General features: G+C 37.3%; 1 protein-coding gene across 1 annotated transcript in view; it reads left to right on the top strand.

Moving 5' to 3' along the window:
- USH2A (usherin) overlaps nucleotides 1-23,805 on the top strand; it is a 697,677-nt gene that overhangs the window by 193,356 nt on the left and 480,516 nt on the right. The window contains exons 19-20 of the mRNA XM_029933401.1: nucleotides 3,712-3,856; nucleotides 17,242-17,472. Coding sequence (XP_029789261.1) covers nucleotides 3,712-3,856; nucleotides 17,242-17,472 — 376 coding nt within the window. The remainder of the gene's footprint in view (nucleotides 1-3,711; nucleotides 3,857-17,241; nucleotides 17,473-23,805) is intronic.

Raw genomic sequence — 23,805 nt, 5'->3', positions numbered from 1 at the left:
ATTACCAGTACACTCCCCAATATTTCTGAGCCTTCTGAGTAGACAGAGCATGTCTACAACACAAAACTAGAAAAAGAAGAAGAGCCAATAAATAATTTATGATTCCTTGTTACACTTTTTCATTAGTCTGGAAATAAGTACTCACTAATTTGCCACTGTCTCAGGTGGTAAAAACAGAGCGAGTCTTATACATACCTTTTAACTTAACCCACTTAGTCTACCAATCCAGTGTGTAATAGCATTTAAGGCAAATTTACAGCCATAACTGCTTTGTTTGGTCCTTAATTTTATACAGTGTTTATCACTGGTGTTTTGTGTTGTTTTTGTTACTCTTTTGCTTTGTAAACGATTCTTTCCTTGTAGAATCATTTCAAAGCAACTATTATTTGCATTATAGTAATCTATTTCAAGAAATAAAACTAAATAAAAGCATAGTTCATTAAAATATAGCCTTAGAAGTCAATTTGTTTGTTTATATCCCACTTATGCCAATTGCTACCCATCCGCACATCTCTGTGCTTCAGGTCTTACTCATCTGTAAAATAGGAAAACATTTTCTGCTTACCTATGTGGGTTTGTGGAGCTTAAAGAGCTTGACAAATATTAGATACTATTAATGACTCTTATTAATGGGCTAAGACTATAATAACACCTTTAAAAGAGCATTTTATCATTTAGTGGAGCAGGAACAGATTTCCTTTTTCTGACAAAATTGTGTATATTCATCCTTTTTGTTTAAAATCCTCTCTTTATGGACTTATTAAAAGAAAAATGTAGATATGTCACTTTCTTCTCTTTCTTATGTTTTGTATCCCCCACACATCATGTATTAAAGAACATGAAATTAAGAGCATCAAAGTCAAAATTTTCACCTCAGTAGTTAAATTTGTATCCACACTGACCTTAGTGTATCTTGTTATAAGCTTGGTAAGTAAGAAACCAAAATTTCTAGGGAAAGCTAACTAGAAAATAACTGTTAAGGAAACTTTGTCTAAGAATGTGGCAAGGAAAGGGCACCTGGGTGGATTAGTCAGTTAGGCATCTGACTTTGATTCAGGTCATGATCTTGTGGTTTGTGTGTTTGAGATCCGCATCAACCTCTGTGCTGACAGCTCAGAGCCGGGAGCCTGCTTGGGATTCTGTGTCTCCCTCTCTCTCTGCCCCTCCCCCACTCATGCTCTGTCTTTCTCTCTCTCAAAAATAAACATACATTTAAATAAAAAAGAACAAGAATGTTGGCAAGGAAATATATAGAACTATTGTTATTATCAGTGTAGGATTTCAAGCTTCTATGGAATTGTCTCTACCTTTTTAAAGATTTATCCCAAAGAAAATTTTCAATTAAATTGATCCTTTAAGACATGTAAAATGACTGTATATATGATAAAGACAAAGTTTATCTGAGTGATTATTTTATGTGCTCCAAGCTTGAAGGTAAATGTCTTTTTAAAATCATGTAATTTGTAACAATCATCTGTAGAGAAGTAAAAGCCCATCAAAATTACTATCAGGCTACATTTTCTGTTTCTTATTATATTTCATTATGTGTTCTTGCTATGAAGAATAGATTATTCAAAAAATGATTCAACATCCTAGACTAAATAGGAAACACTTTATTTTTAAATTAATTTCTGTTTTGGATAGATCTCAAGGGTGTCATGCTAAGTGAAACAAGTCAGGCGGAGAAGGACAGATACCATATGTTTGCACTCATAGGTCTAACAGGAGGACAGGAGAAACCTAATGGAGGACCAGGGGGAGGGGAAGAGGGGAAGAGAGTTGGGGAGAGAGAGGGATGCAAAACTTGAGAGACTATTGAATACTGAAAATGAACTGAGGGTTGAAGGGGGAGGGGGAGGGGGAAAGAGGTGGTGGTGATGGAGGAGGGCACTTGTGGGGAAGAGCACTGGGTGTTGTATGGAAACTAATTTGACAATAAACTACTTAAAAAATCAAAACAGAACAAATTATTTTCTTTTTTAGTTTAAATGTAATTGATGTCACAGTAGTGTCAGGTGCACAAGATAGTGATTCAACGTCTCTATATGTTATGCTCTCTATGTTCACCACAAATGCAGTTACCTTCTGTCACCACACAAAATTATTACATATGTTACACATTTTAGATTCCATATAGGAATGTCATCACATCATATATGTCTTTCTCAGTAGGACTTACTTTATGTAGCATAACACCCTCTATGTCCATCCATATTGTTGTAAATGGCATGATCATATCCCTTTTATGGCTGCATAATATTCCATTGTAGTTTACACATCTTCCTTAATAGGAAACACTTTCCTGTATTTTATCCTGACAACAATTTTATTTTCTAAAAATATACATTAACCCTACCAGGGTTGTTTCTAAATGGAATAAACTTATAACAATATTCAATAAATTTTACTCATTTCAAAGTTTTATTTTTCTTAAAAAATTTTAAATCACATTGTACACAAGAGAAATTTTTATAATCAATAACAATTTAAGAATTAGAAAAATAAAGAACTCATAATTTGCTTTTTGGAGTTTTTATGATTTCTAAATGTAATTGCAAGGAGATAATATCAAAGTTTTAAAATATTCCTATATTCTTAGACTCTTTGAAATCCCTTTATTTCTGAAAAATATATAAATTATGTAGTTCATATTCCATTCATACTGCTTTCTAGAACTACTCATTTAGGTTATGAAATTTTAAAGTGAATGCCTAGGCAAATATTCCAAATAAATTTTATTGTACTTCTAAAGGGAGAATATCTAGAAAATTACTTCAAATGTTACTAACCTTTACAGCTATCTGTATTTATATTTATGGAAGATTATTTGATATGAATATATATTAATATCCCTCAGAAAAAAGTTTTATACTCATTCTTAGTGTCATACTTTTTGTTTTAATGACTTTTTTCTGAATGTAATTTCCAGTGTTTTTTGTATATATGAACTCAGTTAACTTACATGGTTACTTTTGATTATTCCTAGTTACATGATGGGACCAACACTCAGTGTTAGTTGTTTCGTTATTTGATTATGGACTAAGGTGTTCCTCTCAGTCTTCATAGCTCAAATCTGTTTTTTTCACCTTGAAATTGTGTGATAAAGACAATATTTGAAAAAAAAATGTAACTGGTTGATCTAATCTGCATATGCTTAATTGTATAAGAAAGATAATTGAGAATTGACCTCATGTGAATGCTCAGGAATGTGTTTACTTGTTTTCCTTTTTCTTGTGTGGCTTTTAATTTTTAAAGAAAATGTTGGGATTGATTTAACACAGTGACATGTTTCTGTACCAGTTCCATCAAATGACGTGTGGGCTTTACTGCCTAGGGTTAGTTTTGGCCAAGCCCCATGGTTTTATTTGGCCTTTTCATGATAACAATGACAATGTCACCATCCTTTATCTCTGCCATTGGTGACAATAACCATACCACCACACTGCTTTATGAGGCAATAACTTGGTTTCCTCATTTATCCACTCAGGAACTGGATTATTACCTCATAAAACAGTGTGATTGTACAATTATCAATTAAATCCTAGCTTGTTGAGATGCTTCAAAAAAAAATCCCTTTCCTAATAGAGGTTGGCAATAATTTCTTTGTCTGAATTTACAGAACATGACTGGGTTCATGGATTCTTAGCTGCCAAAGTCCTATTTCTCACACCGTTTATCTGTTATCTGACTTTTTTCTTTTTTGCCTTGAAGGTGTTGCACCCCGCTAAATCCCAGGAACTGTCATATGTTGTAAAAGAACTCAAACCTTATAAGATATACAACTTTACTATTTCTCTCTGCAACTCAGTTGGTTGTGTGACCAGCGCTTCAGGAGCGGGACAGACATTGGCAGCAGGTGAGCAGGTTTTAATGGACATGGAAAATATGAAAAATATATTGTATATTTATAAACAAACACCTATAAAGCTCCACACCTTCTCTAGCTTGGACTCAATGCTTGTCCTTTATGGTTTCCCCTGGTCCCTGATCACTAATCCTGATTGCTAGTTATAATGACATCTTTAAATAAACAAAAATAAATAAATACACTTGAGGTTTTAAGAGGTCCCTGGAGCCCTGAGTTACAGCTGTGCCGTAATAGGAAACGCAGTTAGACGCAAAGTGACTCAAGGGCTCAGGACCCATCCACGGTCCTCCTGACATCCTGACAGTTGTTGGAAGTATTTGGGAAGCTTCTTAGGAGGGTTCAGGATACTTCTTGCCTCAGTCTTGACCCTTTTTGTGGGCTTTGGGTCTACCCACTCCTGATCTCCGGGGTAAGGACAGACATCCAGGAATTACTGGGATGTGCTGGTGTTATATTTTGCCTTTATTGGATACGCAGTAGTATAATTATTAATGTATTTACTATTAATGAGAAGCTTCTCAGTTTATAAAATTTAAATAAAAGACTCATTATCAAGTATGATCTTAGGAAGAAATGCTTTGCATAAAGTTTTGCTTGCTTAGAACAAACTAGATGCATACAAACTTGATTACATGTATTACTAACACCTACATAACTACTCTGTATTTAGTGTACTTTCAAATCAGTTTTTCGGTCTGCAGTCAAGCAAGGCTTGGTGTCTTCTGAGAAAAGGTCCAGATATGAGAAGGTTAAGAAACTCTTAGAAAATCTAGATGTGAGAAGTTTAAGAGACTCCTAGATGAATGACAGATATGTAAACATATTTAGGAATGACATATTCCTTATGCCTTTTCCCTGATGTGTTCAAGTCTGATTCTATTGTTTTGTTTTACTTTGCTTTAGTTCTGGAAAAACTTGTTTGGCTCAAATGATGTCATCCAAGTAATTTGCTTCTTCAAATTTCTATCAATGAGAACAACTCACAAATTCTAAAGAAGTATTTGTCATTACCTCTACAACTGAACTCTTTTGCGTTTTTATATATTTATATGTATTTCATATGTATAAATACATTTATGGAATATCTAGGTTGTACAAAATACCATTCTTCATTAAGACTGTATATTTAGGGGCACCTGGGTGGCTCAGTTGGTTAAGCGCCCGGCTTTGGCTCAGGTCATGATCTTGCAGTTCGTGGGTTCAAGCCCCGTGTTGGGCTCTGTGCTGATAGCTAGCTCAGAGCCTGGAGCCTGCTTCAGATTCTGTATCTCCCTCTCTCTCTGACCCTCCCTGCTCATGCTTTCTCGGTCTCTCAAAAATAAATAAAAAATATTAAAAATTTTTTAAAAGACTATATATTTATGTATATATTAAATTATTAGACAGTTGATGAACATGGATAATACAGGCAGGCTCTCTGCCTCCTTTTGGAAAGGTGACATAGTTTGGGACTAGAGAACAAAAAAGAGGACTCAGTGTTGCAGACTGAAGAAAGTAAAAGTAGAAACAACACAAGCTGAAGATCGGCCTGAATTGTAGTGAAAGATAGAGGGATACCAACCATGTGACTGAGTAGAACTGAAATCATGAGTCTCAGGGTTGTAAAACCTTTAAAAGTCATCTAGTCCGACTTTCTAACCAGTAAGAGTATGTATCTGTTAGATACCTTCAGTGGTAAAGGAGCTACTCCCTCTCAGGCAAATCCAGGCTTAGAGACCTCTTCCCAGAGGTGATTTGTTACATTGATGCAAAATATCTCTGTGGCCTCTCTTCAGCATTCTGCTTCTACTCCTTCAGGGGCTCTCGTCAGTCTAATTCATGTCTCTCGTGACATCACTTCCAATAACATTTTCAGTTTTCTCTGCCCCAGTCTCTCCCTGACGCTGCACACCACGAAACCCCCGTCTGCACCTCACACCCTGTAGTTTCTACCACTAGGACAGGCACTCCCCTGTCGATGAGATTCTGTCTGTCTTTTCATGGAAGCAAGTGAACTGAAGGAACCAAAGGGAGATAGGCCTTTCTGCAGAGACCACATGGACCCTGGGGACGGCCAGGAAATGCTGGGCAAATGTCTGTGAAACAGGTACTGCCTGGCCAATATCCCAGTGCTAACATCTGTGCTAACCATAGCCCCCTTGGCCTAGCTGGGTGGGCGGAGCAGCTCTCATTTCAGTTACTGGTGAGGATACTTAAGGCCACTCCTGTCCGCTGGAAATGTGGAAGAAAACTAACCTAAGCCCTCTAAATCCTCTCTGACTCTTTATCCTCAAAAGACAGGACTTGGAGACTTCTCATATTCTCTGAAAGCCGCGAGATGTGCAAGTTCATTGACTTTTAAAAATAAGAGCTTATTCATATATTGAAGGGAAGGATGATAATCCAAGCTGCCAGGGTTTAAATTTGGGGCTCCAACCATCTACTAGCTATGTGACCTTAAGTAAACTATGTTACTCTGCAGCTTTATATTTTAATTTATAAATAAGGGCAACCTATTTTATAGGGTTCATGAAGATTAAAAAAGTTAAATATTTAAAGCAGTAGCCAGTGCAGGGTAAATCCTCAATAAAAATTGTTATTTTTATTATAACTACTCTCGCTATCAGTCACAATGTAAATGTTATAAAATTTCTAATGTTATCAAAATCCAAAATTTTATTTTACAACTTTGCTTCCATAAAACTATTAAAACACAAATGAAGCAATGCAGAGCTCTAAAACTAAGGATTGCCTTATAAATACTAAGCTGCTGGAATGCTGAAGTCTAAAGCATTATTTTTCATTTCTGTAGCGTTATGTCACTCAGAATTAGGGGAAGCATTTCAAAAATTTGCCCAAAAAGTATAAATTTCAAATTGTTGTGTGCCATATACAGTTAATAAAGGGCCATGATTATATTATTCTTCTAGTTTATTATGAATGCTCATTTCAGTAAGTATCTATTAAGAGCCTACCTATTTAAGGCATTATGAGGGATTCAATTCATTCAAAGACGGTTTAATGGTGTCTTCCTTAAGCTGTTGACATACAACAGGTAGGTGAAGACCTCGGGGGACTGGAAAAGGGACAAAAGAACACTCTAGGAACATAGACTATGGGATAAGTAGCTTTCATTTGGGAGACTGGGAAGTTCTCAGATTAAATGGCTTTGGAGATGGACTTTAAAGGATTGGTAAGGATTTTGGTAGGTATTTACTGAACAAACACCATCCTAGCCACTATTTTAGAGAATGGCATTGTTCCAAATGCTGATGGGATGAAAATTAGGGTATATGAAGATTTGTCTGGCAGTAGAGTGTAGAATCTACTAGAAGAGAGTGTGTAAGTAAATAGGGTCTGGTAGACTATTCTAAGAGGCAGAGAGGGAGTAAATCAGATGAGTAGAAGTAAGGACTGAAAGAAGGGAATGGAGGTGGACCAAAGAAGAGAAATCCATAGGTTAAGAAGAGGGAAGAACTCAAGATGATAGTCAATGTTGTAGACTGTGGTGTTGCCGTTCAATAGATGAAGACATAAACTCATGAGTATAAGTTTGACTATCAGGTAGAAACATATCCATGGCAACCTAAGGAGCCCACAACAGAACATGCAAATCTGGAGCTTGACAGTGATACCTATTTTGTGATTATTTCATAGAGATAAACACTAAAGTTGTGGGTGATAATGAATTATTGAAAGCAGAGAAAATAACATTAAAAGTTTGCATCTAGTAAAGGCTCATATTTTGGGAAACAGAGAAAAAGGGAGTAAAGAGAACAGGGACATAGACAGAGTTAGAGGGAACAGTATCAGAAAAGTTAAAGAGAACAGAGAGTTCTAGAAGGTCTAGAATTCTGTAGCATCATATGCTGTAGGGAAAGCAAGAGGAACGTGATCTACAAGGGAGGCAGCATGGGAAGCTCTCTAGGAAGTATTTTATTTAGCATGGTTGAAGCAGAAGCTGGGATGGAAAGGACTGAATGGTTCCAGAAGATGTGATGGTAAATTTTAAGTGTTCTAAATGTGCAAATTTAAATGTGGAAATTTTAAATTTTTTTGTTCTTGGCCACCATGTTCCTTCTACACAATTCCTATTAAAAGAAATGTATCAACTTTCGTTCTCATGTAGGATGCTTTCTTTTCTGAAGGAAAAGTTATTTTTGGGTTTTCTGGGAAAATGTTTGTTTCTCAATCTCTTAAGACATTTTGTCAGGACTCTGATTCTTCATCTGCAGAGCAGAGAATAAAGTCACTTACGTGACAAAAGTCTGGCAAAATAATTTTTACTTGCCATTGGATTTATTTTAGAGGACGTGGTTTTCAGGGATGTTGACATCAGGAAGAATGAAGTTCTTTGTTTCTGTTGGGATATAAGGAAACACTCCACAATTACAGATCTGGTATCTTTCTTGCCATCCTTATCTTTAGTAAATGTAAGTTTCTGTTCCTAAAATTTCCTTAAGATTAAACATCTGGCGATAACTCACAGATACGAACTCATAAAAATAAACAAGGAGACAGTCAGTCCTTCTGAATGGTCAACAGGTTTGCCGTAGGGAAAATATAAAAGTTGACTCACAACTTTAGGGTTCTCCTGCCCTGTTTCTTCCAGTAATAAAACTGCAAGTTGGAGGAAATATATTAACTGCAACCAATTCAAATGGATGCGTGGGGAATGAACCTTTATGTGTAAATGTAGTTCACATGAATTTATTACAGGAGAATGAAAGGAGCCAGTGACCATTCAAAAACTTTGAAAAAGGGTACCAAAAGTTAGTATTAATATTCAGCCTTTTGAAGTCATTGATTCATAAAAACATGTTTCCTCCTTAAATTTCAGTCACAGGAATCAAAAAGATACTTGTAAAGATTTACCTGACTTTCAGTAGAAAGCCTCAGAGTTACTACTGGCTCTTGTTTTGTTTCAAGTATTTTCTCAGTGAGAGAGACGGTTAGCACTGGTGTATTTCATCAGGGATGTGGCATTGTGACTCCTTTAGTTTCCTGCCGCGACAAACCTGAGAACTGATTTGCGGAAGGGACACTCCCGGGAGCAGCTGCGGTTTTTCTCTCAGTGGCAAAGTCCCAGGCGTGGTCATCCGTGGTTCTGGAGTTGCTTCTGGGTGTCTGTGGGTAATGACACAATGTTTGTTTGTTTTGTTTTCCTTGGGATCATCCTTTCAATTTCGGAAATTTCTGTGTTTCCACGCTTTGTGAATTCAGTACAATTTAGACCTTTCTTAAGAGCAATTCCTCTTGGAGTTCCATTCCTGGCCGAGCAACGTGGTCTTTCCTTTGCCTGTCATAAATTGACCTCTACACTACCAGCTTAGAAGTACCCATCTCCCATTAAGCAAGTAATTAGTGGTGCATTAAGGGTTTTCTCTGAATCCAAAGTAAAATGTATAGGCTGCTTGCTGCTCGGTTGAAAACACACATTGTTTTGCATGCAGGTACATGAGTCTATTCATTGTGAATAGGACCCAGAGTGATTAAACAAGCACTCTTAATATGTTAATTTATAATTTTAATTACAACAATCTTGTATATATAGTCATTAGTGAATACTAATATAAATATTTTTCTATCTTTTTATTCATAATGCATAAACCAATCATCCAGTTACTTCTCTGAGGTTGCCTGTTTTTGTTTCATAATACAATCTTTGTTCTTAGTTATGAATGCATTTTGTTCATTCCTGCCTTGAATAATCCCTCATTAAGCTAGTCACTTTCTGCTCCATGCTAAAAAGGAAAAATTATCATGCAAATGTGGCATGCCATATTAAAAAGCACATTACCAAACACTTTTGTTGCTGTCCTTCAATTAGTTTCCCTTCTTTGAATTTAATTCCATTTGTTGTTAAACTACTGACTTGATGTATGGACTCATGAATCTGAAGCCGCTGCCAAGAAAGTGGGGGGAAAAATCAAAGCCTCTTCGAAGAGCTGCAGAGAGGAGCTGAAATGAATTTGCTTCACCTTTGACAAGAACACTTGAACGGCCCTGGAATCCTCTGATGATTCAACTTGGCTAATTATCCAATTATTTATTTCAAGAATAAAGGCACTGTGTTACAATTAGAGAAGTGTAAAGCAATCTGAGAAATTGGGTAATGACAGACGACTTAAGTAACTTCTAAGATAAACAGTATCTGTGCAAACTTGTCTCACTGAGTGTTTCAGGCTGCAGTTCTGTCTTAGCACCAGGGGAATCCTGAGTGCACTGAGGGTTTTGTTTGTTTGTTTTGCTCTTTCCACAACAGAAATTATTTTACAGTTTTAACCAACATGTCAAATTTCCATGGCTCTTAAGCAATGTGTAAGTTGTATTTCTCTTGATTAAAAGCTTTTGGTTCAAAGCAATACTTTTTAATTGCCTAATGATATAAGTCAGTTCTTAGGAAAGAACCGCACATTTAGGAGTTCATTTGCAATATAACTGAAAAATTCATTGCATGGCAGTAAAACAATTTACTGTTAATTACAAGGAGAAGAATTTGCTGTAGCATGCTCACAGATTGCCATGAATCATGCAGCACTCCTAGAGATTTATAACAGATGTGTAAGTGGGATGAATTAGCAGGGTTTAATAACAGAGACACAAATCATGCAGACTTCAAGGAGCTTTAATTGATATACTAGAATGTGACGGGCATGAATCACTCAGCCATTCAACAGCACTGTAACATATGGTCAGCTCAATATGCTGCATCTTAAATCGGTTGGTGAGTTGTTGGTTGTCCCATATGGTGGAAGCAATATATTTTTCATGATTAAAAAAAATACATCCATTTTTTAAAGAAATATGATTGTAAGGCATGTTTGTTATTGAACAGTCACCTGAATGCCAAACTGGGTTTTTTAATGATTTTTTTTTTAACATGGCAGTTTCCCAAAATAAATCGCGGCTACTACTTGTAATACCAGATCGCTGGAGGCATTATCAGGACCAACTTGGTGCTTGTTGGCACTCTCCCCCCACGGCAGAGCCTATAGAAAAGTGCAGCTGACGGTAGGTAGCTCATACTGTCAGGGAACATCCTTCAGACTCGGGGAAAAGCAAGGAATATGAAAGGAAGGAATGATGTCACTTCCAGAGAAGTTCAGTGATGCCCAGATTTGCAAATAGAATAAAATGAGTTGAATGGGAGACCTTTCCTGAGCAGGGTAAGGAAGGGGCTGTGATCTTACTGTTAACCCATGAGGTAACAAATCGGATGTAGCTTTTTATAATAACGTCTCCATTAGATGCTTGGTCCTTCAGGAATATTCTAAAAGAGATCCGGGCTGACCATCACATAGATGGTCATCCCAATTCTGCGTCATTCCTGAACAGTGGTTTCAGTGCATGAAAACAGGTATCCTGGTGGAAACTGGTAACCGGTGGCCTACAAAAACCTTTTTTACTGAGACTGGGATCTGGCAGCTTTTGGCAAAGCTTTTGCAGCATTAGTAAATCTGACAGATTTGAAAAAGGAATATTGCAGCCTTAGAACTGTGGCTGCCAGAATTTAATGTCAACAATTAAAATTTATTTTGATCCTTACCTACTGTTTATTACTGTTTGTATACACAACAGACCTTACTAATACAGAGATGCACTATTAGATGAAATTACCATCTGTTCAGAGTGAAATGCTGGCATCTGTCTTCGATGCTAAAACTAAAATGATATTATTTCTAACAAAACAAAATTAACTGCTTTTTACTCACCAACTTTAATTTTGACTGTGTGGCTGCACCCAAGCAAAAGGCTTGTTGATGAAACGTGTAATGACCTCTGTCATCAGGTCTGCATTTAGATATGTGACTTTATTAGGGGCTTTCTGGGCCTTTTTGGCATGCAGAAATACTTCTTAAAGCAGTCTCTTAGCTTTATAAAGTGTTACCTGTAGGAAGGCATTAAAATGACACAATTAGAATATGTAAAAATTGGTTGAATCAGAGAGACTGCAGGATGCAAAATATTTTGATAGATGTGCCCTAAATAAGTACAAGGAAAGAAATTAAATAAACAAAAATTCATCTGCACAAAGTTGCCATAGGTCCTATAGTGACACCTTTAGGAAAATATAAAGTGTATCTTCCATTAGACTAGTTTTAATTTTCTCCTACAGTGACATATATAAAAGATTTATATTCAGTGCCCCCCTCCCCCTTTTTTTTAAAGCCTAACTACCGTATTAGCAAAGGTCTGCAGCTTTTTGAAGTTAGGGAATTTGGAGTATCAAGGACAATGGTAGTTTCCATACTGATGCTGGATCCGTGGTGCTAATTTCTGAGAAGCCAAACTTCAATTCTATATATCACAAAATAATAAATTGTGTCACACCAGCATTTAATGCATGTACACAGTGCATTAACTGTAACCGTAGTACATTTATTTGTGCTAGAGGAGACTTGAAAATGATTAAAAAATCAATACTTTGCTGTCAGAGAAGCAAGTGTTACGATGCATTTAAGTAGTTAATTGCATAAGCCCCATAAAAGCTTCAAGTTTGGGTAGCAAGGATGCCGTAATTACAGTCCAAGCGGCTACCTTTCATTAACGGTGGACTTTAGGGAGCGGTGCACGGGGCCATGCTGCTACGTGTGCGATTCAGAAACCTCAGATCCTCTTCTCTGCACATGGAGGATGCTGGCTACGTACAAATTATTGATGACCACCAGAACAACAGTTGGTCAAGGTAGCGTTGATGCACCACGCAGGTGATTTCCCTTAAATTGTCTGAAAGCAGCGCCTTCTGACTTTTCTTCATGTCTTAGCCCGTATCAGAGAAATCATGTTTGTATGCCCTGCTGGGTAAAGAAACAGGGTGACTCGGAGCTGAACGGGCTGAACCAGCTGGCTTCCTGGGGGACTGAGAGGGTCCGTGTGGCATATGTCCCGCATGCCTCCGGTTTAGTCATCGAGAAGCCCTGCTAGAAAATGTTCAATCATAGAATTTTGGAGCTGGAGGACGTCGCGGGTTTGGACAACTGAGGCACTGAGAAACAGAGACCAAATAATGGGTTAGCCAAATCGGGGATCTCAAAAGCCCGTCTAGAAGTTAAGTTTTCTCCTCTCCAGACCAGTTCCACTGTACATGTTCTTTCTGGAAGGAGACTAGTAAGCAAAGCAAGGACTGGTAAAGTAGATTTGTCCTTTTGTCTCCAGAGAATAGACAGTGAACAAGGCAAGGCTCAGTGGTCTTGAGATTCTGAGGGGAGAATCCTCTCTTCTTCTGGACACTGCCAGGAGAGCAGGTGCAGTCCAGTGGTCGCCAACTTCCTGACCTGACATTTTAGTCCTGATTCCGGTGCCCTTCCATGGGTGCTTTGGCCTGGAAATATTTGGGCAAACTGTGTTTCTTGTGACAGTTTTGTATTTGTAAGGAAAAGTCAAACTCCTGCTCTATTGCCAAAGCGCCTGAGAAAGTCTTATGTTAGTCTGCTCCCCACACACACGCCTGAAATGTAGCAAGGCTGTTCATTGCTGGATTCCTGTCTTCGTAATGGGAAGTTGATGGTGTTTGAAGATATTGACACTGCCATGCAGTGTTCATAGGCAACAAACTCTTGCTTGAAAACAAATAAAGAGATTTGATTTTAAAGACCTGCCATGAACGAGAGCTTCTGCTCATTTAGCCCTCCGTTCTATGCTGTGACACTCAAACTCCACACTACATAAATTTTGCACATGTAAATTTATGCATTATGATGTGCTATTAATCAGATTATAAAGTAATAAGTGCTGCATAAAGCAGAATGTCTATTATCAGAGCGTTTTATAAAGAATATTTACAAATAGAAGAGCTAGACTGGAAACTGGATTACAAATCTATTGCAAAAAATACAAAAAAATTGTTAAGTTTATTCTAAGTGGAAACAGACTTTGTATGTTGTTATTCTTTGGAATAATGGATATTGAAGATCCATTTTATACTTTACATTTATAAGAGGATTTTCTAAGTAAATACAGAATTTGAATGTGGATGAATTGTGTCCTTTTATAATATTGTTATCTGAGAGATGTGTTATTGGTTGGTTATAATAGCGCCTTGTGTTTGCATAGAAATTTGCTTTATAAAGCCTAACAGAATTGAATATATTGTTTTTAAAAGCATTTATTGTCAAAGTATTCTGTTGAAAATTTATCCTTTTGTTGTAGATGGGGAAACTCTAGCATGCATAAGTTTGAAGTGATTTTTCTAAGTCATGCAGAATTGGTAATGCAAAAGTAAAATATAATCTCTAATAGTCTGCAGAGTCCTTTCCCTTGTTCTGTGTTGTCTATTAATTCACTGTTTTATGGTTAACGAATTTATAACTATAATCCTTTTACTTTGATAGCCTGAGAAATGATCCTTTTTTCCTCTTTTCTCTTAGTGAGTCTGTATTTGTGTGAATGTGTTGAATAGTTCAGGAATATGTAGTTATCTATTCATCATTCTTTGTGTGTGTGCATGCACGTGCACGCATGCATGTGTGGCCAGTCTAGTTTAATTGATTGAAAATTCCCCCTCTGGTCTTAGGGGAACTGGGAAGATAATCACTCGGTGGGGTGCTCACCCCTTGAAACAGGCAAGGTTGACTCCTCCAAGTGAAACAAACAACATACCAACTGGAAGATTGTTTAGTTTTTTTCTTAAGCAAGAGAATAAAAAAATATACTCTAATTTGACTCATTCTATGTAGTTGACTTCCTAAGAATAGTCTAATTGCTTGATGGAATAATTCTCCTGTGAATTTAGAAGAAGTGTTCCACTACTTGTTAGAATTTAAACTGTCAACATTAATTTTAGTGGATTCTCAGTGAGGGTGCCTTTATTGATTATAATTATTTTGCCAAATTAAAAAAGTGCACTCTCATTTTAGGAGACATTAAAAAAACTATTAAGTTGCTGCAATTTCTTTTGTTTTGACTGAATTTATATTCCTGATTAATAAGTGAGTTTGATTATGGTATCAGTGGGGGAAAAATCCCAAGCAGGCTGTGTGCTGTCAGTACAGAGCCCGAGACAGGGCTAGATCTTACAAACTGTGAAATATGACCTAAGCCGAGATCAAGAATCAGATGCTTCACTGAGCCAGTCAGGCTCACTGAGGCTACTTTTAAACAAGAATAAAACTCTTCAGTTCTTAAGGTGTCCAGGAGGTACATTCATAAGTTCTCTAACTACTTAGTTAAAATGGACATTCTATTCTCAACACACCAAATATGTATAGTTTGTGATTCTCTAGATCTTTGCTATCTAGTATGGTGGCCAAATGTGCCTATTTAAATGTAAAATTAATTAAAATTAAATAAAATTTAAACTTCCATTCCTCTGTCTCACTAGCCACAGCTCACGTGCTCAATATTCATATATGGCTAATGCCTACATTTTAGACAATACAGATCTAGAACATTTCTATCATCAGAGAAAGTTCTATTGGATGTCATTGGAATAAATGGTATTTTTCAAATGAAAATTTCAACTCCTTCTGTCCCAGAACACTAGGGAATTCTATGTGGAAAAGAGAAAATACAACAGAAGAGTTCAAAATTCCTCTCTTGTGTTGTTAAATAGCAAATTTTAGATAATAAAAAATTATGTGCTTTGTCCGCTGTTACTTCCTTGAACCCAGGACTCAAAAATCTCAGTTTTTCTTCCCTAGTTAAGCTCATAGCCGATAATAGCCTGCTGAAATTTTAACACAAAGATGGAACTCCAAACACTGAAGAGAAGCTTAGGAGGAGAAGGAATTTCTAGATGCCTTAGGATTTTATATTGTTTTGGATAATTTTGAAGAGGGTACATGGCCTGTAGAGTGAAATCTTTGAGAACCCACTACTTAGCTAATTTTGGGCAAAGAATGTTAAAGGAAATCACAAAATTTACAGATCCATACATACATAAAAATAAAGATGCCACATGGTTTGCAGAAGAGGAACAGAATTGTTAATTCTCTAAGTTGATGAACGTCTTGCTTCATGCCCTCTCTTCTTTACAAAAAGTTAAAATGGAATTCCAACCAGTTGTTTCTCTTTGGAAAGCTGGCCAAGCTTTCTAGAAAGTAACAAATGGTTCTTGTTCTAAGCTGTTTTAAGGTGACTAGTCATTCATGGATTAAGGATATCAAATCTTGTATTCACATCATTTTAATATACATTTATTGGAGCAGGCAAAGACTTGGTGTATGCAGAAGCCTGTGTGAACACAGGTGGAAATTAAAAGTCCACAGCTTTAGTTTAGGCCTGTAACAAGTAGGCTTGATAGTAATGACATCTGTTCCTTTCTTTGCTTGTACCTCTCAAACCCAGTGCACCCTCTTGAAGTGGAAATGAATTTCAGCCTACACACTCAACGGTTTAAGAAGAAAAATCAAGACACAATTTTATTTTCAATAACTCAGTTGTTACTCTAATCCCCTTTCCAACAAGTGTTAGGGAAAATCTCCAGCTCTGTTACTCCTTCAGTTTCCCAGGAGCCTTCAGAGAATTGCCAGTGTCCCAGACCTTGAAGCGTGATGAGGCCTCAAGGTGTGCCAGGGCACTGGGCACTCACTGCGCCAGAATGGAGGCCCTGCAGGTGACGTGGTCACTTCAGAACATGAGGGCTATTGTACCTGGACCAGAGTTCATAGAGCCCTGAGCTCCCAGGTTTCTTTTCCTCATGTGGATGCTCTGTTAGGCTTTCAGAGTGGTTTTGCTTATTTCTTTTAATTTAAACCAATTACTAAACTTTCAAACTCAGAAAAATTACACATAAAATGACTAATGTTAACAAAGTAAAAGATTTGGCAACTTCAGGTCATCGCTCCTGCATTACCCGCTGACTGGCACAAATCAGCAACTCTTCACCTTGGCCTGGTTCTTCTCAGACACCGTGCTCCCTCTTGTGTCACCAGTTGGTCCATTTCACACATTTTCTTTACCTGATTGGCCTCTGTGAATTGCGGCCCTAAGTTGATGTCATGTTAACGCAGGGGCTCTGGCCTTTGTGATCAGCTATCACCTGTGGTGGTCACTGGTAGTCACAGGCTAGAGGTTTCATGAGGCATCTTGTATGTCTGGATGAGGTACCTCCACTCAGGCAAGAGAAGTTTTCCAGAAAAGGGGGCTGCCATGATCCACTGGAGATCAACAGGCACATGGGAGCATGGGGATACCAGTAGAAATTAGTTCCAAGGGAAAATTTTGTTTTATCATAAACATTTTGTGGTAACTATTTGTTAACCATTTAAGTTGTGTTTAATCACATTAAAGGTACATATTCTTGTGTTTTCAGTTCTTAGAACCACGTAAATACTTGAGACCGCACTGACTTGATTTTGAGTGTGATGCACACAAGTGCATGTGTACCTGTGTGTGAGTATCTAGAGGGAGAAGCTACGTTCTTGACTGTAACAGGTGTTTGTTATATTCAGCACCAGCCCAGCTGAGACCTCCTGTTGTCGAAGGCATCAACAGCACAACCATCCATGTCCGATGGCTCGCCCCGGAAGAACTGAATGGACCCCCTCCTACGTATCGCCTAGAAAGGAGAGAGTCAGCTCTCCCAGCCCCAATGGCCATGATGATGAAAGGAATTCGTTTCACAGGGAATGGATATTATAAATTTCCCAGCTCCACACACCCAGTCAATACAGACTTTACTGGTAAGTATATTTGACATCACGTTATGAAGGAGACACTAAGCTCTCAGCTGTTTCTTATTATTTTGATATCCCTTCATGATGAATTTTTACTATGTTTGTCTATAGAAATACTAATCTAGACCTTTTGTAACTTCAACTTGATTGTGTCAGTGTGCCCATCTTGTCAGTGTTCTGTGGGGGAGAGGAAGTAAGTAAGCAGAGGAAAGAAAATGAAAAATATAGGTGTGGAAAGAGAGTTTTATTTGATCAAAGTATATGCTGGAGGGGCCCCTGGGGGGCTCAGTCGGTTGAGCATCCGGCTTCAGCTCAGGTCATGATCTCATGGTTTGTGGGTTCAAGCCCTGCAGTGGGCTCTGTGCTGACAGTTCAGAGCCTGGAGCCTGACTTCAGATTCTGTGTTTCCCTCTCTCTCTGACCCTCCCCTGCTCATGGTCTCTCTGTCTCTCTCAAAAATAAGTAAAACATTTAAAAAAATTAAAAAAAAAGTATATGCTGGAAATGGCTCTCAGACACCATTTACCAGAATGTGTTCCTCAGTATACTTCATGTACAAAAGAGAGAGAGAGAGAGAGAGAGAGAGAGAGAGAGGGAGGGAGAGGGGGGAGGGAAGGAGGGAGGGAAAGAGAGAGAGAGAGCGAGCAAGCATGCGTGCGAGAGAGTTCTGTGGGCAGATGGGTTTGAGAAATGTTCCACAATGCTGGCGATTCTCAGGACTCATCAGGTTATTAAAGCCTCTAAAAGGAATTATAAGAAAGCTTTCTAACATGCTTAGCCCAATATTCATGATCCTCATTTGGTACTTTTTTAAACAATAGCTGTCAATAGGGTTTGTGGAGAGCAAGATGGGCAAAACCAATTTTAAGAAACATACATTCTATGGGTAAGTAAGGCACTTGCCCAAGGTCTAAAAAACAACCTCAGGAATCAACAAAAACAATGTTTTCATATAGTATTTTTAAAAGTGAAAACCAAAGCCAAAAAATTCCCAGTAGAAGCCCAAAATTTAAAACGAAGACAGGGTCCCTCCCTTTCTTGCATGAGCCTGTGATCCTGCCTCATTGGCCTCTCCCAACTCCTGGTCTTGCTGGTCCCTACTGTATTCCAAGCGTCCTGTTAGCTTTCTGAATTAGAGTTTTTAAAAGCTCTATTTCACTATAATTAGAGAAAATTATAACTATTTACGTTACATACTCCACTTCTCAATTTAAAAAAATTTACAAAGCATAAGGTACGTATAATTCTGTAAACTCGTAATGATATTGATTTAATTCATGAGAAAGTCACTTTGGAGTAGTCTTTAAAATGCTGCATATGGTGAGGACAATGAAGCCACATTTTGTAGCTCAAGTATTATAGCTTTATTTATTTTTCAAAGTTTATTTATTTACTTTTGAGAGAGACAGAGAGCATGAGTAGGGGTGAGGTAGAGAGACTGAGAGAGGGAGAGAGGGAGACTCCGAAGCAGAATCTGCACTTTTAGCCCAGAATCTGAAGCAGGACTCAAACCCAGGAAACTGTCAGATCATGACCTGAGTCCAAATTAAGCATCTGACACTAGACTGACTTAGCCATCCAGGTGTTTACTATTTTTATCTAAAATAGTAAACAGTTTGCTTTTAAGTGAGCCTGGATGTACATTTGTAATGAATAATGTTCTAACCAAGGTATATCGAGGTGAAAACCTTTTACCCACTGGCCTAGTACATCAAAATCATCACTGAATATTAGAAATCCAACCTCTGAGATCTCATAAAGTGTTCCACTTCTGCTTCGTATTCATAAATGTCAAATAAAGGAAAGAAAAGAAAAAAAGAATAAAATCTGGCAAAGAAGCTACAGATACAAAGTTAAAAGGCCTTTTTTTCCAATGGAAATAGAAACTGCCTTCCTGGTCCAACATTTGGTGCGCGCCGTGCTTCTTCGAGAAAACAGCATTCGCTTCCATTCAGCTGGGTCTGTCTGCTGCAGGCATGTCAGCTTGGATTTGCTGGCTAGCCAGCAGACAGATTTTTGATGGGATCACCTACTGTTGTTTCAGTGAAAGATAGAGTGGCCCGTCCACCGTTAATAAATTTAGTCGTCTGCACGCTCTCCCTAGCCGGCCTTATACTCTGAGGTGCAAGGGCTCGGGGCAGATGTAGCGTCTGGGAAGTTTTCCAAATTCCTCTTTAAAAAAGTTAGGCCGTAAACACTGGCCTCACTAAGCAGGATCCTTCTGTCTATAACAAAGCCTCCAGCTGCACAGAAAATGTGTTTGGAGTACACATCATTTGAAGGACAAGGCGGGGAGATCACCATTTTGGCTCCAAGTGCTCCCTGGAGGTTGGTGATTCCCAGAGAATCAGAAGTTCAGCGTTCAGGCACGTTCTGCGGCATTACTAGCTCCTTTTTATTAGCAGCTTTGCCCTACTTTTAAGGTTCTCTTTAACTTTTAAACCAGGTCTATATCAAATTATGGGTTTGATTCTTTGGCTCAGTTGGCAGGTTTGGTAGAATAATTTTTTTGAGCTGGGCCCACGGTTAAATGAGGTTTAGTCAATCAATAGGCTGGGACAAGTTTACAAAACCAATGCAATAGCTTTCTCTAAACTTGCATCTTTTCTAAGCAGAGAGGTACGTGTATAATTTGTGTCTTCCATTTGTTTTACTTAAATATTCTCATTCAATCCCTCCACAAGCCTGTAGGTAGGAATTTTTACCGCTGGCTGGAGTACAGAGGAAATGAGAATCAGTAACGGGTTTCCTTGAGGTACCACAGCTACTGTATTTCAGGGTTGAAATGTGAATTGCAAGTTTCTGGTTCAAAAGGTAGTGCTTTGCCACGGAGCGGGAAAGGATATACGTGGACAGTTTTTTGGAAGGTACAGAATAAGAAGTATCTAAAAGTAATAAATGAGGATGAGATAAAATTATCACTCAAATATTCCTTACCCAACACTGCTGAACTTTTTTGGAGTTTTCTTTCAGTTGACGTTTCAATTACAAATAGTAAGTAGGGTTGTCTTATTTATTTACTTACATCCGCAAAGCCATCTAGGGATCACAGGTTTTCCATAGCAATTGATTCCAGAATGTTCTTAGAAGCTAGATGTTTAACATCTGAATGAAATTATTTTAATGGGCTGAAGTGCTATATGTCAATTGGTGCTATCAACTCCTTTGCTATATATTTTATGCAGAATTTTATATCCTGAGGCAAATTTAATGAGCCAATTTTGGAAATCTCAAAAATGATTAATTACACATACTAAGTAAATAATGGTAAGAACTAAGATTCTTTTATATTGAATTATTCATTTTAAAATTTCAAAGTCTAAAATGAGTCTTGAAATATAAATAGTGATATCCAATAATGCTCAAAGACAAGTATACAGTTATGTATATTATTGCGCATATGTTATATATAAAAAATAAGTCAGATTTCACCCATTGATGATAAGACTTATAATATGTTCCATAGTCATGAATGATATATTAAAAGTCTCAATATAGATGATCTCATTATTGCAGCTCAAGAAAGGTCTCTTATGTAATTCATACCTCTTCCATATCTGCTTTCAATATTTTTCTTGCATAGGATATAATGAAAATAGTCAAAATATATCAGTGTATGTACTAACATGTTGCTTAATATTCTAAATTATTTAGCTTGGCATTGTAAATGAACCGTATCAAAATTTACCTCTGGGAAGAAAAATTATTCAGTTGCATCTCTTTTAGAATCAGTTTTTGGTCCTTTTTCCTTTTGAATGCAAATGTTCTTTCAAAAATCTAATCTCCAGGAAAGGTATATTATCAGTCATTTACATCATAGTATAAATTTAAGATCAGGAGTTACCTCCTCCACTTCTGTATGAGTAAGAGTGAGTACTTTGGGAGCAAACTAATAAATTTCAGATCCAGGCCCCATTATTTATTAGCTACAGGTAATTAGATACACTACTTAATCATTTTTGTGCCTTTGTTTCCTTTTCTTTAAAATTGGCATAATACTACTACTTACGATAGTGATATCTATCAGTAGGTGAGAATGAAAGGCAATACTCATCTACTGAACTTTGTGCAGTGTCTGCCACATGGAGTACTTAAAAGTCTATACATTAGCTACTTACTGTGACTCGTTTAATAAGTGTTTATTAAGTGTTTACCATGAGACAGGCACTTTTCTAAGAGTCCTCCGAGATTTGTAAAATCAGTATTCTATTAATTCATCTATTAATTCACACATATATGTGTGCCTAAATGTTATATCTAAAATATAAGTAATATGTAATTTCTATATTAAAATATTTAATTTTATTATTGAAAATAGTTAAGTCACTCTGCCTAGTATTGAAACATTGGATAAACAATCTTTCTGCGGATCTAATACTCTTCTATTAAATTAAGGATTGTGCTAGATGACCAATGCCTCTAACTTCTCAAACTCCAAATCAACGAATATAGAATATTTAAGTAGCTTCAAAAATTCAAAATAGAGGTTATTACCAAGGTACATATGAGTTTAAAAACAATCATATTTTTAAACAAATTGTTCAGTGATTGTTTTTTCATACAGTATTATGTTCACAATTTAGGATTAACATAACTTTACTTTTCTCCATTAATCTGAAAAATGTATGGGGATATGGTCATTCACAGGGGTAATTTAAATTATATGGAGAGAAATGCCCAATATAAAATGAATATTTATTTCTTGGGTTATGTCAGAAGGGGTAAAGAAGCTGCAAATTCAACATAAGTTCATAATATTTTAACTAGAAAATCATGTAAACACTCATGGTAAAAAATTCTTCTGGCCACATGGAATTAACGGTACTTTCTCCTCCCAAAGAGTAGCAAATAGAACATTCTCTACCTTCTGCAGCTGGACGGGGTGATCACTCTGTCTTCAGAGGAAAACAAATGCTCTTTTTTTTTTTTTTAGGAATGCAGAGTAAATCCACTTGATTTACACAAAGAATTTAGTCTTTGTCATGCAATGCTAGTAATCCAAAGGGAACCTGGTAAAAACAGCAAACTAAACTACCATTCAGACTGGCATTCCAAAGGTGACCCTCTCTCCTTGTCACTTTTCCTTCCTATTAGTGAAAACAGGCCCATGATCATTTGGGGGAAGGTTTGACTATTGTCATATCCAGATGCCAATCACACCAGCCTTTTAAACTGCCTTTACTGGTGACCCTGCCCAGAAATCAGGAACTGCCTTTGGGGAGATCTTTGTAGCAAACCACTGGGGAGATGAGCGTACATGTGCACCTGGATGTAATTCCCTTTTATTTGTCTTCACGAGAAATGTGATTACTGATGTTGAGTATCTTGCAGATGAGAACTCTGTACACTTTCTTCATAATAATGCTGTTCAAGGACACTAAATGATTGTCAGACATTTTTGTCTTGTGGCATTTGCCTTCCCCCAAATGACTGAACTAGAATGCTTTAGGAAACAGAGACACAATTAATTACCAACCTATGAAGAGAGAAAGGCAACCCCGAATCAATATTCCTTAAAAGCATGTATTTTATACATATATTTTTTTACTCTATGATATATGTGCTTTTGTATTATTATTATTACTATTTATTATTTCTAGTGAGCTGGGGCATTTAAGCACTTCATTAAAAGAAAGCTTGTTATAAGCAGTTATAGAGAAGGTGCAAGCCGAAGAAACTTCTTCAAATAGACTAATTAGTAAAAGCATATTAATGCTGACCTTCAACACCCTTGCTCTCCCAGTATTTGTTTTCTGCTGATGGGGAGCGAGTAATTTTGCCAGAAAGGGCTTAGAAAACAAACAAACAAAACAGCAAAACAAATAAAATACCAGTTCCTTATAAGGCAGATTTAAATCACAAATTTTATTTGACCTTTGGTGTTAGGATTTCGCCAGAGTTATCGTAAAACAAATACATGAATCAACAATCTGGACTAACAGTTTAATGAACAGGCAGTAATGATACAGAAAAAGAAAGGTGAGAATAAGAACACAGACCCTGGGAACAAAGTAGAGAAGTGGCTTCCAGGCATTGAAAAGGCTCGTAATGTGTTTCCGGTTGTGACACAGTAAGAAGAGATTGTGAGTATCTGGTTGAAAGCCTCTGCACGGACTCACAGGGAGGAGGGTCCAAATGGGTATCTTCTTAGAATCACGGAAGTCAGACTAACCCATGGTGTCTCAGGATGTTAGGAAGTAAGGGAGAAAGTTGTTTTATTTTTACTACCTTCAGCGGAGATGTGCAAAGACGGCATTGTTGGACGGGAAAGGACCATGGTTTTCCCCATTCAACCAATGCATCATAAAGGCCAATTTAAGTGACTGCATGTGGTTAAAC

This window comes from Suricata suricatta, chromosome 3 (assembly GCF_006229205.1).
Source record: "Suricata suricatta isolate VVHF042 chromosome 3, meerkat_22Aug2017_6uvM2_HiC, whole genome shotgun sequence".
Lineage (NCBI taxonomy): Eukaryota > Metazoa > Chordata > Mammalia > Carnivora > Herpestidae > Suricata > Suricata suricatta.
This window is presented reverse-complemented; position numbering and strand designations above follow the sequence as displayed.